The 20188-nt window shown below is 38.4% G+C and overlaps 1 protein-coding gene across 1 annotated transcript in view; it reads right to left on the reverse strand.

Annotated features, from left to right (window-relative positions):
- Window positions 1-4213: 4213 nt before the first annotated feature.
- The window catches only part of LOC138177076 (butyrophilin subfamily 2 member A1-like), a 32813-nt gene continuing 16838 nt past the window's right edge, over window positions 4214-20188 (reverse strand). Inside the window, exons 6-10 of the mRNA XM_069108061.1 lie at window positions 16227-16247; window positions 14755-14775; window positions 11961-12179; window positions 8194-8220; window positions 4214-6031 (exon numbers count right to left, since the gene is read on the reverse strand). Of these exons, the coding sequence (XP_068964162.1) occupies window positions 5433-6031; window positions 8194-8220; window positions 11961-12179; window positions 14755-14775; window positions 16227-16247 (887 nt within the window). The 3' untranslated portion in view covers window positions 4214-5432. The remainder of the gene's footprint in view (window positions 6032-8193; window positions 8221-11960; window positions 12180-14754; window positions 14776-16226; window positions 16248-20188) is intronic.

The following is a 20188-nucleotide window of genomic DNA, read 5'->3' on the forward strand; positions in this document are numbered from 1 at the left end:
AGATAGATAGATAGATAGACAGACAGACAGACAGACAGACAGACAGATAGATAGATAGATAGATAGACAGACAGACAGACAGACAGATAGATAGATGATAGACAGACAGATAGATGATAGACAGACAGATAGGCATGATGGATAGATAAGTAGGTAGATAGATATATACATACATACGTGCATACAAATGTATGTACACACATGCATATCTTACTGTATGTATGTATATATACATTGAACATAATTTTTCACATGTCTCACCCTTTAGAATCCAAGGGTGGGAGCCTGCAGCCTTGAGGTCACATGTGACCTTCTAGGTCCTCAGTGCAGCCTTTTGACTGAGTCCAAGTTTCCCAGAACAAATCCTTGTATTAAAATTTGCTCTGTTAAGTTTGGATTTAGTCAAAGGGCTGTACTTGAGGCCCTAGAGGGCCACATGTGGCCTCAAAGCCACAGGATCCCTAGCCCTGTGTTATACTGTGAACACTTTCTCTTAAGAGCAGGACCTGTCTTTTGTTTTCCTTTGTATTTCCAGTGCTGAGCACGGCATGTGATATAGTAGACATTAGTAAGTGCTTGTTGACCTAACTTACAGATGAGAAGACTGAGGCCCTGGGGGTCAGTGGTTTGCCCAAGGTTAGTTTAATGAGAGCAGCTTGAGATTAAAACTCAGGCCCTCTGAAAACAGACCCTAATCAGAGAGGCTTTTTTACTGACTTCACCAGGTACACTAAGAACTGCAAACAAGAATGTTTCAATTAAGGGGGCGGCAAGTCACTTAACCCCAAATGCCCTCCAAAAAGCAAAAAAAAAAAAAAAAAGAATGTTTCCATTAAGAGGGAAATTTTACCCAGATGTGGTCCTGAGAAACTGTCCCAAGACTATCTCTAGACAGCTCTGAACTGTCTCCACCTGAGGCATCTTGGCTCAGGTGGAAAGAAAGAGTGCTGACTCTGGAAGAGGGGCCTTCCAGGGGCTTTGATTCTCTCTTTGCCCCACCTGTGTGAACTTGGGGCATCCCTTCCTCCTTCTGGGTCCCAGTTTCCTCATGGACTAAATGAGCTCTGAGGTCCCCACCAACTCTGAGATTCTGTGATTTCATCAACTAATGAGCAAAATAGAGCCCAAAGAGAAGTCACTGTCCATTTCTCCTCAGGCTGTCAAGATCGTTTGAAGCTCAAGAAGGTGAGGGAGCGTGAGGCCTCAGAGGACAGAGCCTGGTGGGTCTGAACTGAGATTCTCTCACAGGGACTCTGGGAAGCTGCATGAGATCAGCTGCCACTGCTTCCAATACTATTCTCCAAACTACTTGGAAAACCAGTCTACCAGACACAGTTAAATGGACTGAACCTTGGTCACAAAATAGCGGCCCACACGTAGAACAGACCTATCCCTTCCTTGCCGTCCAATCTGACCCAGATGACTGAAAGCCAGGGAATGCACTCATGGACCCATCTTTGACAATGAAGAGTTGTACAGGTGGTCAGTGAGGCACCTCAGTCCAGGGAAAGTCTCTCTCCTGCCATTTACATGGTTCTAATCTCCAGTATATAGGTTAGAGATGAGGTACAAGAAAAAGTGAGTCCTGGGTTCAAGTCTTATCTTAGTCATTAAGTTCCTTTGTGAATTTTGAATAAACTGTTATTTTTGCCAGTGCTGACCCAGAGCCAATTATAAGATCAGAGAGTCTTAAAATCTAGATCTGAAAGGGACCTCATAAACCATCTAGCCCAAATCTCTCAATTTACAGTTGAATAAACTGAGTCCCAGTCTTTTAGCCTGTCTCAATTTTCTCACTCATGAAATAAACATATTAATAACTGCTGAAAATTGAAAGCCACCTGGGGGTTGAGTTGTCCTGAAGGTCTAATGAGGAAAATTTGAGTTGAAGAACTTTGAAAGATTTTTTTAAAGTGATATAAATACAAAGGGAGGAAGAAAAGAAGGAAAAATAAGAATAATGAGAAAGCAGTGAAGGAAGAGGAGAAAGAAAAGGAAAATGAGGAGAAAGATGGAATGCCTTCTAGCCATGGATATAACGAGCTAATCACTGGATGCCAAGAGAACATTTAGAGATCATACAAAAGTACTATCCAGCAGTCACTATGTTTGGCAAAACCTGACGGTTAGTCTATAAACATTTATTAAACACTCACTATGTAACCCACACTGTGGCAAGTGCTGGGTATATGAGAAAAGATTAAAAGTCCATCCCTGCCCTCAATGAGCTTGTATTCTATTGGTGCAGAGAATGTGTAAATAACTATGTCCATACAAGATTTATAGCGAGTAGATGGAAGGTACTGAGAATGGGGAGGTATCGTAGTTAGTCATTCAGATGAATGACAAGGAAAGGAAGAGAGAAAAGAAGAAAATCCCACGTAAACCATAGGGAGCTTTCCCTTTGAATCTGCTGACTTGTCTTGTTCCATTCCACAGAAGATTCTCCCACACTGTGAACCTTCTGGTGTCCTCTTCCCCCTGCCCCTGACAACACCTTTCCTGTGTTGCTTCCCCTCTACCCCACTGTAATGCGAATTTAAATTTTAAAGATCTTCCCTGCCCCTAGGCTAAAGTGCACCAGAAGCCTGGGGAGGGAGGCTTGTTTTTCAGAAGATACTTTTTGATTGGCCAGTGGGTCAAAAAGGTTGTTACATTCTCTGAGCCAGGAGAAGGCTATATAAGCACTGATGTGTAGCTTTGTTTTGGGACTCACTTTGAGAAATGTTCTGTGATTTGATCTGAATTCTGGGAAGCCGTTGTTGAGAGTCCCCCGGCTTTGAAAGACCCAGAATGTGGAAACCCAGATGTTGACTGGGTATGGATGTAATGGTTGGACAGTTTGGAAATCTGTCTACTTGATGTTTCTGTCTTGATAATTATGCCTGTATATTTTGAGGTTCAGGGTGCTGACCTTTTTGCCCTGAACAAGGTAAACGATATATGGTCTGACTGATTAAAGTAAGCTTGTTAACCCATTTTGAGTTGCTTTCCTTTAACAAAGCAGATCCAAGAACCTGTGTGAGCAGCCACCCTAGGGACTCCAGGGTGCTTGCTGCTACACCCACCTCCCCCACCTTTACATTGTAAATTCTTTGAGGGCAGGGACTGTCATTCTTTTTATTAATTGTACTCCCAGTGCTTAGTACAATATCACATACATAAGAAGCACTCAATACATGTTTACTGAATTGGATGGGATGGGATGGGATGGGATGGGATGGGATGGGATGGGATGGGATGGGATGGGATGGGATGGGATGGGATGGGACTGGGAACACAGAATTTGGGGGTAGAATGTGGATGATGACTGAGGAGTGGTCAGATGGGTAGGAAGGGAAATTGGAGAGAACAATATCATGAAATGCCGAAAAGATACAGGATCCAGAATGAGGGGATAACTAACTATAGCAAAGTCTGCAGAGGCCAAGAATGATGAGGACAGAGAAAAGGACATCAGAATGCACAACTAATAAATTATTGGCAGCATTGGAGACAGTAGTTTTGGTGACAAGGTTGGAATGCTGATCACAAAGGGTAAAGTAAAGGGTAGGAGGAGAAGAAATGGAAAAAATGAGCATGTAGTCTTTGTTCAAGAAAAAATAAAATATGATAACATGAAGGGATGATAGAGTCACAGTGAAGTTGCTTAAGGATGATGGAGACATAGATATGTTTCTGGTCAACAAAGAAAGAGCCAATATAAATAGGAAAAGACTAAAGATTAAATACAAACTCCTGCTTGTCATTTAAAACCTTCACATTCTGGCTGTAGCTTCTCTTTCCAGTCTTAATTTATATAATTTTAAAAAATTATATAATCCCTATAAGTGGCATCAACAGGGAGAAAAAGTGGCTCAAATCAGCAGAGGTGGTGATCAACAGCAGTAATAAGAAGCAGAAGAGAGAAGATGGGAAGCTCAGGTACAAATCTAGCAGAGAGGACGATCCAATGGGGACCCGGAACAGGAAAAGGAGAGTAGTGACACAAGAAGACATAGGAGGCTAAGAAACGTCAAAGGAAGAATTGCCCTTCCATCAGGCACTCTGACCACATGTGATATGGATACATACATAAATACATACATGTGGGTGTGATGCATGAAACTCCTCTTCCCATTGACTGTGGGCATTTACCATAGTCTTAGAGTGCGCATTGCCAATTGAGTGGAATCCAGGTTGTAAAGGATAAATTGTATGAGACAAGACAAAATGGAGAAAATGAGCAATGCCCCAGATTTATGGGTGGAGGGAAGAGACATATTGCCATTTAATGTTATTGCTAGGTTTTTTTCAAATACATTTAATGGAGTTATGGATATTTTTTAACAGACTGTTCTATTTTTATTTTGATAATACCATCAGGCTATATTCCTAACAACAGAATTACTGGATCAAAAGCTAGGATTATTTTTGTAAACTTTATTGTTTAGATAAATTGTCAGATTTTGTCAGATAACTCTCCAGAAAGATACTACATGTTTGCTAGTGCAATTGCACAGATTCATGATGTAGATGGGGAAGATCTCACATGACCTGGATACCAATTCAAAAGTATAACTGTGTGCATATGAATACACTGGCTACTCATAATTCTGGGTGGCAGGAATTCTAACTAGTTATGGTAGCCAGCCAATATTTTCCACAAAAATAAACTACCCTTCTTCCTGGCAAATGTGTTCCTTGATCCATGGGCTAGTATTTGGTTCAGAAAAGGTACACTCGGAATTTTCATGGTGCTGAAACAAATAAAAGTTGGAGAGGTTAGGAGGTTTTCAAAGAGGTGACATGTGGTGTTTTGACTTGAGAGTGACCTGTATCTAAGTGCGACAGAGTTGCACGAAGTCATCAGTCTCACCAGCTCTTCCAGAGTCATCGAAGTCTAGTGGTAAGACAAAAGTTGGGATGACTGACGATGGCCCGGGACGCAGTGGATGATCTTGGAGTCTTGGATGTCTGACCAAGCTCTAAGCACTTCACAGAGCCTGCTTCAGCTGTCTTCGTGGCCACTGGAACAAATTGTTCTCATCCACCCATTCTACCGGGGGTAGTCTTTATCTGCTTGGGATAGACATCCCCCTAACTCACCAAAGTTTTGAGTCCTCTTGGTTACCTTCAACCTGGCTTATCCCACCTGCCAACAAGGTTTTACCAGGTTGTGGATGCTACAGCTTCTTGGAACCATGGGTGAGAGTTAGGTGGCAAGTGGATACTACAGGTGGATAAATAGCCCTGAAAAGGTCTTAGGAAACCCTCATGCCAAATGGAGCAGAGGTGTGCATAGGAACAAAGAAGGACATGTGGGAGAATTCTCAACATGTACTGAAGAGGTATTCCTAAAATTTCTGTGTCCTCCAACAAAGATGAAAGGCAAGTACATTTGTACTCAGGGTTGTGGATAAGGTGGCTTCTCCTCAAGAGCCCATATCTGCTTACTCAAGACAATTTTCAGGCTCTTGTGTGGCTTTAGGATGTTTAGGAGACTTGAGAATCCCCTGTCTTTGGAATGGAATGGTGATAGGAACGATGTTTTCCCATATAGAGAGGGGACCAGGACAGATGCATGGCCTTAGAGCCTCATTAAAGGTGTCCTGGAAGGTGTAGATGTGAGTACGATCAGTCACATTGAAGAAGGAGATCCATCCAGCTTCATAGTCCAGGAAAATTCCCACAATCTTGGGGACCACTTCCAACTGCAGACAAGTCTGAGGGTTAGAGAGGGCCCAGTACTCATTCCCTTTCTTCAGAGAGATAGTCCAGAACCCAGCTTCTGGTGTGAACCGGACCCCCTCCTTTCTGCAGACTGAGTCCCTACAGAGTCCCAGAGTCCACTTCATCTTGTTTTCTACCTGAACTTCCCAGTAGAATTGCCCTGAAATGAATTTCTCCTTGCCCAGCACACAGACCAGGGTTTCAAATCGCTTAGCACACTTGGGCTTTTTTAGCTTCTGAGAACAGGAAAAGACACTTTTGCCATCGTTTCGAGGAAGGAGGTAAGGATGAGCTGTGTCCGCATCCAAAGTGATGTCCACTGCAGAGAAATGTACAGGTTCAATCCTGGAGTTAGAGATAAGAGTCTACAGCCAACATCCATCACTTCAACTACCCCCCACCCCCAGTGATGTGCATTATTAATGATATTTCATCTCTTAATGATTCCCTAGAACATATTTCCCAACCACTATTCCAAACCACCTCCAAGCTCAAGGCACCAACCTCTCCCCCAAACACATGTGGACACATTCAGCCAATGCCTTCCCCCTGATTTTGCTGAGAAATACAAGGCCACATGACTGAACTTCTTTCAGCTTCCTTGTTTTTTCTTCAGTACATTTTAGTCTTTTCACTTGCCCTATCTCCATTCCCCCTAACTCAGAAGGACGTCTGTCTTTCCTCTTCAAATTTAGTATCCCATTACCTTAAAAAAAAAACCAAGCAAATAATTATAGCAGGCTTTAAGATTGTTGAAATACTTTACAAATATGATGTCATTTTTATCTACACAATAACCCTAAGAGGTCAGTGTTATTATTGTCCCCATTTAGCAGTTGAGGAAACTAAGGCAAGTCAATTAATTGACTTACCTCTGGTCACACAGCTAGTATCTGAAACCAAACTTGAACTGTCTAGCTGTATGCCCCCTAGTTGCTGAATCTATCATGTTCCTTTGTAGTATAGTCACACTTCCTTGAAGGCACTCCTCCATATACTTTCTAGGTTACGGCACCTTTTACTATATTGTCAAGGAACAGTTAGAAACGTAAGTGAAAACAATAGGGGAAGGGGGATGTAATATAATAGTATAGTGTAAAAGGGTCCAAGAAAAGAGTTTCAAGGAGAAGGGCTGTGTAAAATAGGGTCAAACAAAATTGTTTTTTAAAAGTCTTTGCAAACCTTAAAACTCTATATAAATGTGACCGATTATTCACAGAATCACAAAATCTGTTCGAAGGACTTAAGAGGTCTTTCAGCCCAATACGTGAGTTGAAAGAGAATGTACTGTAAATAAGAATGTTTCTTAAGCTGTCAGTCAATCAAGAAACATGGATTAAATGCTTACTTTGTGCCAAATTACACCAAGTGCCAGATTCAGCCTTTAAATCCAGTTAGAAGCATTTATTAATTACCTACTACACAACAGTCACTATGCTAAGCTCTAGCGATACAAAAGAGAGAGAGAATGAAGCAAAGAGCTCATTTTAGAGCTCAGTGGGACACAGATCTTTAATTAGAAGGGACCTTAGAAGCATCGTGCTCACCAGTTCCCACTTTCTACAGATGAGGCAACTGTGGCCCAAAAAGGTTGAGTGATTTTCCCAAGGCTGTAAAGGTGGTAAGTGATGGAGGGAGAATTTTAACTCGAGTCCTCTGACCCCAGAGGCAGCACTTTTTTCACTCTACCACATCGTCCTAACTTCAGGTCACCATTTTGCCTTAGAGCTATCTCTAGTCTGCTTTCTGGGCCCAAGCAGAATAATTATAATCCCTATTTCACATGGCTCCTTGAATAACTTAAATATTCTCTTTTGTAAAAAAAAAAAAAAAAAAAAAAAAGCTAGGATTTATATAGCACCTACTATTGCCAAGAGTTGTTCTCCCTTTACAATTATCTCATTTGACCCTCACAACAACCTTGGAAGGCAGGTGATTCCCAATATGATCTCCATTCTACAGTGGAGGGAAATGAGGCAAAGACTAAGTGACTTTCCCAAGGTCATACTACTAGTGTCTGTGACTGGATTTGAACTTGGATATCCTTGACTTCATGCCCAATACTCTATTCAGTGAACCACCAAGCTTCCCCAACACATCTAACCTAAATATCCACAGTTTCTTCTATTGATTCTCACTTGGCATCAACTTAAGGCCTTTCACCACCCTGATTTCCCTTCCCTGGATTCTCTCAACTTGTAAATGTCCTTCATAAATGGCTCCTAAAATTAAAATCAGTAATACTCCAGATGGAGTCTGCCCAGAGCAAAGTATAATGGGACTCTCTGCTCCCTAGTCCTGGCTATTTTTAAGCCTCTTTTGATGAAGACTTAGATGATATTAGATAGATAGGTTTCTTGACTGTCATCCAACACTGTGAATTAAAGTGAAACTTGCAGTTCAGTATAAGCTCAGATCTTATTCAAAGACATTTTTGGCTCCCCACAGATTCTGCTGATAAGGCACCTCTTCAGTGATTACCTCTGTGTTTCTCGGCAGTTTGTAAGTCTGAAATAAAACCAAAAGAAGATATAAGATTAAAATTGCACACAAGGTGCAGAGACACAGCTTGGCTGCATCCACAGGGGCTGGTGACCACTCAACATCCTTTGCCTAGTCATTATTGACTGCCCAGACACAGCTCTGGGCAATCTTGAGTTCTATGTAGATTAGGATCCTTTTTCTCATATTCTTTAGCTCATTAGTAAGTCCCCACCCTGGCTAATAAAGTTATAATTCATGACTAGATTTCTCCCCAAAAGAGAAACAACTAACAAATATACTCAAAGCACAAATATAATAAGATATTTTATAGGAAATTTACTCCTGACAAAAGCAATAAAGGATCATACTGCACAGAAACAGAATGAACAGGATAGAGTTTAGTCATTTTAACTACTGTACAATTTTCTGGAAAGCTGGTAGTTAAACGTCATTGGCATAAAAAGCAATTTTTGCAAGGCTTCTAACTAATCATTTTCCATTTTTCATGTCTGGTACTGAAACATCCAAATTTATTTTACTTTCTGGTGGTCTTTCCACCAAAGCTATTTCCCTTTCTTCAAACCCAGCCTTGACATTGCTGCCATTATAATCATCCTGGTATACACTCTTGCCTCTTCTCACAGACCTCCCAACATTTCACCTTCACAATGTCACCTACTGAAGGAAAGGAACACCAGAAGGCAGTCAGAGGTAGCCAGTCACCTCAGCTAAAGTTCACCTGATTGAACCCCTCTGCACTGGTTGCCATAACACCAGCATAGGGAGGGACGTTAGGGGCCAAATAGGGAAGACAGGACTTTGTCCTTTCCCCACCTCATACTAGAATGACATTTAATCATCCACTGAATTGCAGCCAAGAGGGAGCAAACAGGAAGCTGTGTTTTCTTCTAAAAGGGCCCCTGAGTCCTCAGATCTTCCTACTTAGTAGCCAATTAGGGGATCCTCATTCACCAATTCACTTGGATTAAAGTCAAGTCCTCAAATTCCCTCATAACTGACTAGGAGCAGAGAAAGAATATTTGCACGTGCTGCAAGGAATACTCCTTCCACAGATCAATTTACGCACGACTTACTGTTAATTAATTACATTCTCTGTTAATAGATTACATTCTCTTGCCTCTGAGGTACTCATGACCCAAAACATGATTTAGAATTGAAGTTCTTAAAAATCAGCATCAGTCTTATTCTACATATGAGGAATCCAAGGCTCAGAGCAATGAGGTGGCTTCTCTTACGTGGTATGTGGTGGACTGGTGGTTAAAAAATCCTACGTGGTTGAATGACCAATATTCCATCCCACCTTCTCCAGCAAATTGTCTGCCCATTGTGTCCATTCTCTCCTTATATACCCACTGCTTTCCCATCCTTTTAAAACTCTCAAATGTTCCTTCCATTCATCCCTTTTTCTAAATTCAATTACTTTTTCCTTTATTTAAAAAAAAATATGCTGATATAGTGATACACAAAAAAACCCACTTCCAAATCCTCATCTTAAATATTTTGCTTGTCTATTGTTAATATTTTAATGAAAGTACTTTAACTTTAGCAGTACAGTACAAGCATCTATAGTTGACTTTTCTTGCCTTTCAGGGGCTAGTGACTTTGTTTAACGTATAATCATTGCATATATGCTCTTTTATTCTGCCTTCTTTATTCATTATTTCATGCAATCAGTTCCTCTAAATTCTTTAGATATCGTCTTTTTTACATAGCAATGTTATTCTAGTATATTGAACTACATTTCTCCGTCATTCCTCAAGTATTAGGAACATATTTTGTTATCACAAATACTGCTGCTATAAAAACTTTTGTATGATCATTTCTAATTCTCAATAAACTCATTAGTGAAATCTCTGAGTCAAGTGAGTATGGACAATTGAGTGACTTTTCTTGAATAATTCCAAATTGCATTCCAGAAGAGGGGAAACGTCCAAAATCTTCCACTTTTAATTATGATTCCTGTCTTCCCACAAACTCTCCAACAAAGAATTTTCTTGTGTTTGATAGCTATGTGACCTTAAAGTGATGCTTAGTTTGTCTTTTAATTTGTACTTTTATTACTATTGATTTTAAACATTTTTGAGATAACTGTTGATAGTTGGTATTTCTTCTTTTAAAAATTTTTATTTATAACCTTCATTTGTCCATATAAGATAGATAGTCATCAATTTGTATCAATTCCTCATAGATTTTGTATGTTAGACATTTCCCAGATATACTAAATGAAAAGTTTCTTTTGAAGCCATATTTTTCTTCTGATTCTAGTCATATTGATTCCCTTTGTGTGAAAACTTTCAAAATATATATATAGATGAGTTTGTCTCTTTTGTTTTTATGTTCTATTATCCAAAGTCTGCTTATGAATTTTTCCTCTCAAAAGCTTGTTATATAACCTTCCATTTTTCTCTATTTGTAGTATGTAAATATTATGCATATATTTTGAATATGTTGTATTATAAGGTATACTGTATTGATCTAAAAAAATCTACAAATAATTTTCCTATTTTCCACAACTTTGTGGTAAACAAAAAAAATAGTGTATATTCTTGTAATAATTTTTAAGAAAGCTTGAGAACCACTACTGTATGGTAATGCCATTTTTCTTATCCTAGTAAAGCCCAGTCCTAAAGATTTAATACCTTCCAAAATTTTAGTGGTCCTTTATTTCCTTTATCTTCCCTTATTTCTATAAAATATTATAAAATCCTATAAATATATCCTCTTTTATTTCTATAAAATGCTTTCTGGTTGCATTTATATAATATTTGTGTATCTTAGTATGTAAATTCTCAAAAATTTAGTACATTTTTTAAAATTACATAGAATTTTGTCCTATCTCTTCCCACTGGGTTTTGTTAGTAATATCTAGAAAGACATGACTAGTTTAAATTGCTATGTTTCATAGACCTTAGTAGGGCTTAATAAATGCTCTTCAATTAATTGATTTTGCATCTTTGACACTTTTCTAAAGTTTTTAATTATTTTAGATTTTTTTTCTTCATTCTCTGCTTCTCCAGAAGGAAATCATCATACTGTCTATAAAGAGGTGATTTTTACAACTTCTTTGACTATCCTGATTCCATTGTTATTTTTTCTGTTTTCATAAAAATACCATTTCTAGAACTAAATGAAATAATGATAGAAAGAGTTGGCATCCTTGTATCATCCCTGATCTCACTGGGGATGCTTCTAGTATTTATGTGTTACAAATTACATTAGTATTTGGTTTTATATACTTATATGTATAATTGTAAGATCTTTTAATTTTTGTGCTTTTGGATGTTTTTCTCTAAAAGGATTTTGGGGTGTCAATATTTCATAACAAAATTAATTTTAATTGTGCTTACTATTAATATGATTACATTTTCAATTTCCCTAAATTTGAATCATCCGTGGATTTCTGGTATAAATTCAACTTGGTAACTATAAATAATTTTTAAATACACAGCTATAGCCTCTTTTGTCATATTTTAATTCATATTCTTACAGTAATGTTCATTTCTGATATAGGTCTACTTTTTTGCTCTACTTTATCTCTTCCTGGTCTGGGCATCAAGACAATAAATTTGTGTCATAGAAGGAATTTCATAAGATGCCTTCTCTATTTTTTTTTTGGTTTATATAACCTAGGAATGATTTATTTTTACAGTTTTGAATAGAATTCAATTTTAAATTCATCTCAACTCTTCCTGATTGAGCAAGATGAAGAGAGACACCCTTCCCTCCTGCCCCGGACTCCTAACCTGGCCTTTTCAAGATGGCAGGGGAGGGGGAGAGATTCCACTCCGCTTCCTTTTGGCCTTCTTGTTGGGCCTCTTCAGGATAACAAAGAAGACAGGCAGACCCTATTCCTTCTTGCTCCCTCTGCATGTCTTCTGGACTGGCCTGCCCCTGCGCGCACGGGAGAGAAGCACCATTCCATTCTGCTCCCTCCAGTTGTCTCTTGGCCTGGCCTGGCCAGCCTGCAAGGGAAAAAATAACATTCCGTCTGTTGCCTCCATTAGTGCTCTCCCCTAAGGTGACTGATGCTCTGAGAGGATTCTACTCGGAAGGCGAACTTCTAGGAATATTGATAATCTACCTGAATTAGTTTATCAATGATTAATAAGCACCCCCTCTGCCATACCCTCCTCTTCCTAGCTTTCTGAACCAGAGACGATAATTATTCACATCTCATTCGCCATCTCCCACTATCCATTCCCTTATTCCCATCACTCTTAACCCAACTCCCACGATGTTCCATTCCAAAGGTACTCAAAGGGGCGGCCAGGTGGCTTAGCGAGTAAGAGCTCTGGCTCCAGTGTCGGGATGACCTGGATCAAATCTGGGCTCAGATACTCAGTACCACACCCAGAAATAACTGGCCGTGTAACCTTGAGCAAGTTACTTAACCCCGATTGCTTTAAAAAAAAAATAAAGGTACTCAACCCTTCCACTGTGCTGTCTGGAATGCTTGCTCCATAGGTAACAAATGTGTTTTCATTTTAAAACTTTTCCTTTCCCACTCCTTCCATATTTTGTCTCCCACTGAAAACTGACTCTCTCTTTATTACAATCTTCTTGGTCTCTTTCCAGCACTAGTTACATTTTCACTCATTTGTCCCACTCGCTGGGTGAGGTGGGGCAGTTAGAATAGAACTTGTTCACCACTGTCATGTCCAGACTATCCTCCATGACCCTCTCTCAGGAACTTCTCCCTTTTAGATTCACTCAATCCAGATCCACCACCCAATCAGATTCTGGTAGTTTCTGTTTATTGACATCCAGGACACTTCCCTTCTTTTTGCAATGAATTCTGTGACTAGTTCACCCTCCTTCCCAGTTCTTCAATATTCTCATTTCACAGGACCTACTTCCCCACCCTACCTCAGTTACACAGAAAAGGCAATACCCTTCATCTTGCTGTCACCCACAAATGCACCACTTCTATGTTTATAAACTCTGAAATATCCTTACCTGATCACAAACAATGGTTATTCCACCTCTCCCTCTGCCTCAAAACCCCAAACCTCACTACTCATGCTCACCATAACTTTCAATTCCTCTACTCCTTGATTTTTTCCCAGGTGATCATTCCTGCATTGGCTAAATTTTCCTCCTTTCTCCATCTTGACCCCTTTGTGAATTAGTTCAACTCTACCAGGTCCTTTTCTCCTCTATTCTTTGTATACTTTCCCTATCAAGGAACTTACCCTGTCTAACCTCAAGAGTGGATCATTCCTACCATCCACAGCCTTTGCTCCTACTCATGTGCAGCTGAAAAACACTGGAGAAAAATCACATAATTGTGCTGACTAGATCCACTACAAATTTATGTTACATAACCTCAACTGGGCCCTCACTGCTGCAAGGCAATCTCTCTACACTCCTTAATAAACTCATTTTGCCACTGACCACAGCAGCTGCTCCAAACTTTTTTCCACTGGCTGCCAAACTTCCCATATCTCCCCTTCCCCCACTCTCCAATCTGAGAACTTTGCCTGGTAAAAATTGGAGCCATTCACAGAGATCTCCTTTTTCTCTATTCTTCTCATATGACTTAAATACCTTTAACCAACTATCTCCTCCTTCATTCCTGTCTTATATGAAGAGACAGACTTTCTCCTTGTCAAGGAAAACCCCTCTATAGCTACAAATGATTCCATTCCATCTTTCCCCCAACAGATTACTCCCTCTACCATCCCCAATCTCTCCCTGCCTGAAGGTTGCTTCCATACTGTCTACAAACTCATGTCTCCTCCAGCCTCAAAACATCCTCACTTGATCCATTCATCTCCGCTAGCTATAATCTCATATTTCTCTTCCCTTTTGTGGAACTTAAATGCTTTTTGACTGACCAAATGATTTTCTTGGAGAAATCATTTAGCTTGATTTCACCTTCTGATGTATGGGTGTTTGGGCTCTCTATTACAAATTCTGCTCTTTTTTATCTTTTGTATTTTTCTCTGTTGTCAACTAGTTCATGGAAATTTTCCATTTTGTTGGGATATAATTTAATACAATCATTTATAATAACATTTTTAAACCTTCTCCATTGATTTAGAAATTCTCCCTCTTTATTATTAATATTGGCGATTAGCTTTCAACCCTCTCTTTAAAAGATATAATATTATCAAATTATTCACAGATCATAACGTTCTCCAAAAAAACAGATATTTATTTTATCTAACATCTTAATGGACATTTAGTTTTCAATATTTTTTCTCTTATGTTTTGTTTTGGGTTTATAAATTTGATGATTTTTTTAAACTACTAGCTCTTTCTTTCTTTTGATGATAGGGACATTAAGATTCATAAACTTTCTTCTAAGACTTGACTAAATCTCATCCCTTAAATATCAGTATGTTGACTCATTATTATTTCAAAATTATTTGTTATTTATATGATCTATTCTTTGATCCAGTCACTTGGGATACCAATGTTTTGTCTCTAGTTTTCTTTTCTCTAAAATCTACAAAACAATGAAATTAATATTATCCAATGGTACATCATATTATTTTATAGATTAGATTATGAACAAAAAAAAGTGTAACTCACCAAGCTCATCTTTAAGAGTGACTATAAAAAGAAAAGTGAGAAAAATTACCAACTCATTTATATACATTATCCATTTTTCACATTATGGCCATCCCATTATTTGCTTTTCTGTTTTCTCAAGTATCCAAATTAGCTAATCTAGATAAATAAACAAGTACTCAAAGTTAGAAAACCTGGATTATTATTATGTTTGTTTCACCTACAAATTCTCCTTGTGATCTTTGGTATGTTGCTTGCTTTGTCTGGGACTCAGTTTCCCCATTTGTAACATGAGAGGGTATTAAATGAAATAGTCTCTTATACTCATGTTTCTAACAATGTATGAAAATGTCTCAACTCCAATTCTGAACAACTTTGTGACCTTGCAAAAGTAATTTAATCTCTCTATACCTCTGTTTTCTCACCTATGAAGTGAGTGGGTTGGTCTAACTGGCCTCTAAGGTCCTTAATAACTTTCAATTTATAATTCTTTGATAAGGTAACTTGTACTAGATGCCTTGCTTCTAAGCTACTTCCCAATCACCATTTTTTTCTCTAAATTTGAATATCTCTTAAACTATTGCCACACTGTGCTTTGACATGGGTAAAATTGGGGAATTGGCCTAGATCTCTAGTCTCTTTAAGATCTAAAGACCTTTGATCCTTCTTCCTCTATATTGCCTTGGAATTATTTGTTCTCTAACTGTCTAATAAAATTCCATTTTAAATAAATCCAGACTAGAAGTATTTTTTTTAGGAATTCTTTGACTTGGTTTCTCTTTCCGATATTTGGCTATTCAGAGTCTCTATTCTCTATTTTGCTCATATTTGCATTTTGAATTATTCATTCAGTTCATATACATTTACAGTTTTAGGCATTTGTTGTATTTAATTAAATGATTAAAGGTATTCGCTAAATGATTTTGTTCAACTTTATCTCTCCATTGATATGGAGACATTCTCAACTTCTGGGCTTGCCTTCCTGTTTCTTCTGCTGGTTGTCTATGGGTTGGGTTTTTTTTTTTTAATTTATGTTGGGGGGGAGTTTCTTCTCCTGATAGGAGTCTTCAGACATATGACACTTTCAACTGTAACACAACAGTGTTGATATGTTGACTCACCGTTTTCTTTTTCTTCTTTCTAGGATAAGATACCAAGCCCCTTTTGGGGGCATTTAAAGCTCTTCATAGCCTATCCTCCCTTCCCCCACCTTATTATGTGTTATTCTCTTCCACTTTATGATCTCATATAATGATTTACATGCTTTGCATCTCCAGCACTCAGCACGGTGCCTGGCATATGGCAAGCTCTTTACAAAAGTTTTCTGACTCACTGTCTGACTAACCCACTCAGTTTTTAAGATGGCAGTATTTTGACTCCTCCAAGAGTTTCTTTTTTTCTGAAATCAACAACATAAAGAGATGAGAATTTTTCCATAGCACGTAGTCTCCCCATTTATATTTGTATAATTATGGTGAAAATATATAACTTACCAAATTTGTCGTTAAAAGTATCTGTGGGGGAGGGTGGAGAGAGAGAAAGACAAAGAAGGAAGTAGTCAGTCTTTGATTTTGCACTGAATTCTAGATCTGATTCTCCTACAAGGACCTTGAACAGTTCCTCTGCACTTCTGGCAATGATTTTCTCTAAATTCTGCCACTCTGTAACCTTGGGAAAGTCACCCACCTTTCTTGGCTTCAGTTTCTTCATCTATTTAATTTTTGAACTGGACCAGATGATGTCTTAGATCATTCATCACTGAATTTAGTTATATGGCTTCTACTTGCCCTGCTTTTGAAGTGTTTTATCAGTCACTCAATTTTTAATTTTTTTACATTTTTCTATTTATTGATAAATTTTGCTTTGACAAAATGAACACTTCTAAAACAAACCTCTCAATTCAACTCCCCAGTTGAAAAAGAAAAAGGTTTGTTGATCTTTAACCAAAAGAAATCCTGTGCTCTTAAATTTGATAGGTGATAGTAGCAGACTAATATTGTTCATTGAATTTGATCAGAATTTTGTTGCTTCTTCTGGTTGCAAGGAGAGAAAGGGCACCTCTACTTTCTCTTCTTTGACACATGGAATGATATCAGAATTATCCTGCCTGTCAGTGTAAATGAGAAATCTCCTATAACCCTTATATATTCTTTCTTCTCTTCCCACTCTGTTCTACCGTGTATGTGGGAAGGCTCATGTTGGTTGATATTTTTAAAGTTTGCAGTTCCTAAAAATGAAAATGACTAAGTTTGACCCCACAAAAGAAATACAAAAAGATGTCTCCCCAGTCCTTCTTTGCAAAGGAGGGTGACTGTGGATATGGAACACTGTGTATTCAATTAAACATTGATGTGTTCATTAAGTTTCATTGAATCTTTTTCTCCTTTTTAAAAATTCTTTATTGTGAAACATTTAGGTAGTTAATGAAAATTCATATTAGGAGAAGAAAAAAAACACAAGCTTTAAAATAAAACATAGAAAACCACTAAAGCAAATAACACCAAAGTGAGCTCAGAAGTGGACATTTTGGGAAAAATATCACTGGAGAAATAAAGTTGAAAAGATAATGATTGAGGTAATAAATACAACCCCTGACCTGGAGCCAGACAGGTTTGAGTTAAAAATATGGCTTCAGAAATTTCCTAGCTGTGTGATCTTGGAAAAAATCACTTAATTTCTATCTGCTTCAGTTTCCTCATCAATAAAATGGAGGTAGATAACACTTACTTCATAGGGTTGTTGTGATAATAAAATGAGATGATATTTGTAAAGTACTTTGAAAATATTAAGGTTCTAGCTATTACAAGGGGTAGTCATGATAGGTTCAAGCTATTATAAGGCTGCCTGGGAAGGGGTGGAAGAAAAGAAACAATGGGGAATATAAATTATGTAAAATCAAAAGATCTTGAAATGATTTAAAGAGTGTCTGGGGAAGAGTGAAAGAATGAGTCAACTTCCCAACAAACATTCACCCCTGCCCAGCCCCTAACAAAGAAAGATTCAGTTTATGGATCATTAACTGAAAGGAAAGATCTGCCCTTTCACTCTGGCAAGACAGTACTAGTACTGCCCTTAGTTTCTGGCCAGAGTACCTTTGATTTTCAGTCTTACCCATGTTTATTCTGTTGTTTATTATATATATATATATATATATATATATATATATATATTGCTTTCTTTCATCAGCATCACTTTATGCAAATCTTTTTTTTCTCCTTAATATTTTATTCAAGGGAGCCTCAAGTTCCCTGAAGGCAGCTTGACCCGAAGTAGAACGAGCTGCCTTCAGCAACCTTTAGTTCACACTAATGAGAGACCTTCCAATGAGCACTTGTCAAGTCTCTTTACAAAAGACATCCTTTTCAGGTTCTAATTGGACTAAAAGAGATCAGATGTTTCTTTCAATTTATACTTATTGTGATTTTGTGAGTGAGAAAAATTTGGAGGCATCTATCTACCTCAAAAGGCAATGAACTCCCCAACACTGGATTCTGCAAGCATAAATTAAATAACCATTGGTCAAGAATATTGTAAATATTTTCATTTGGGGTGGAGAGAAAACAGATGGCCTATGAAAACGTCCTAAGCCTAATATTCTGGACTCTGACCCAACTGGGCTCACCTTGATCTGTATTTCCCTGTAATTATAATCGACACTACTCAATTTAGTGTGTAATTATGGATAGGTGTTTATATACTATTATCTGATTAGTTTGTACTATGATATCCAGCACCTTGAGGATTAGAGATATGGAAAACAATTGGACTGAGCATGCTAGCCCTAGGAGGAAATCACTGAAGGTCTTGGCTGGTTGCATTGTTAGGAGGTGAAGAGTGCTTAGGTCCTTGTAAATCTTTGCTTTCCCCTCCCCTCCCCATTCCATCCTAACTCTTCCACTTTTCCCTCTTTAAATGTATCACTGCACCCATTTTGGATACCTTCACAAGTCTCCCAAGCCCCCAGTAAACTCATTATTGGAAAATCTCATCATCTTGCAAGATCCAATCAACCAGAGGCTGCTTGGTACTCACACCTCAGCAGCACCCTCTCCCTCTGATTGGAGGGAGGAGCCATGAACTTTTCAGATTCCATTTAAGGAAGTGGAGTAGCACAGACATCTCCTCATTTCCCACCTGGCTGCACTTCTTTTGGATTTCCCTTTTTTTTTCCTTCTGGCTGTACTCATCTCAGGCTTTTGTGGTTTTGGTCGTGCCTCCATGCTGAGGACCTTCTCCTTCCCCTATATTTTCATCGTCTTTCTTTATGTGTCATCCTCCCCCTTCAGACTGTAAACTTCTGGAGGGCAGGGAGTCTTTTTCATATTTGTATCCCCAAGGATTAGCACAATGCTTGGCACATAGGAGGCACTTAAATATCTATTGACTATCACTCTACTACTGTATAAATGTATTGTGTAAGTATGAAAGTCTGTATGTAAATGTTTGTATGTATGGGCTGTGTATGCAAGTAAATGTCTGTCCTGAGAGAATGTAAGCTTTTTGAGGGCAGCTACTTGGTATCTCCAAGCCCAGCATCTAGTGGGTGCTTAATAAATGTTGGTGGATTAATCAGTTTATTAGCTTTATCTCCCCAACTGATCTTTGCCATACAATACAATGCAGTGGCTTCAGCTGAGAGGGTGAGGTGAGGGTAGAGTAACATCTAGGTAGGTATTCAAAGCCATGGGCATGAAAATGGGTGACCGGATAACATAGATCGAGTTGGATTGAAATGATCGTGTTACGTTCTGGAATGGGTTTGGGTAAGTTAGATGCAAGTGAGGGAAGAAGAAAAAGGATCTTCAGACTCGGGGATGCCCGAAGTTCCAGTTACACCTGAGACACTTAGGAGCTGTGTGACCAGGACAAGTCAACTAGAAAACGATCATCATGTCTCTAGCTCCTATCTCACGGTCCTGCTGTGAGGCTTGAAAGAGAAAATACATGCAAAAGGTTTTGCAAGGCTTCAAGCCTAGATCCGTGTCAAGTAATTAGTCAGCTTCCAGGCTGGACCAAAGATAGTCCTAATGTCTCAAAGAACTTCTAAAGGCTCTTAACGTCGGGCACTCCTGTTGCCTCACTGTCTTCCCTAACACTTTCCAGGATCCAGAAAATCTCCAGAATTATTCAAGGCAATCTTGCCTCCAGGCTCTTAGTGCTGAGAGAAATAAAATGGAAAGTAATTTAATAGGGACCATTTATCATCTTATTTTGAAAATCTATTAGTAATGTTGAGAAATGGATATTTTCACATAGTTTCATAAAATTTTCTCCTCCAGATTATAATTAAGTGAAAATGTATGTGGCTATGCTCCTTCATTAGCATTTAGAATTTGTTATTGGGACCATAAAGGCATAATAATAGTGATGGCAATATTTAATAATAATAATGATCATATTTATATGGTGTTTTTAAGGTTTGCAAAGTACTTTCAGCATATTATCTCATTTGTTC

The sequence above is a fragment of the Petaurus breviceps genome, unplaced genomic scaffold (assembly GCF_028583685.1).
Source record: "Petaurus breviceps papuanus isolate PSGF00001 unplaced genomic scaffold, PetGlider_PUasm1.0 90330, whole genome shotgun sequence".
NCBI classification, from domain to species: domain Eukaryota; kingdom Metazoa; phylum Chordata; class Mammalia; order Diprotodontia; family Petauridae; genus Petaurus; species Petaurus breviceps.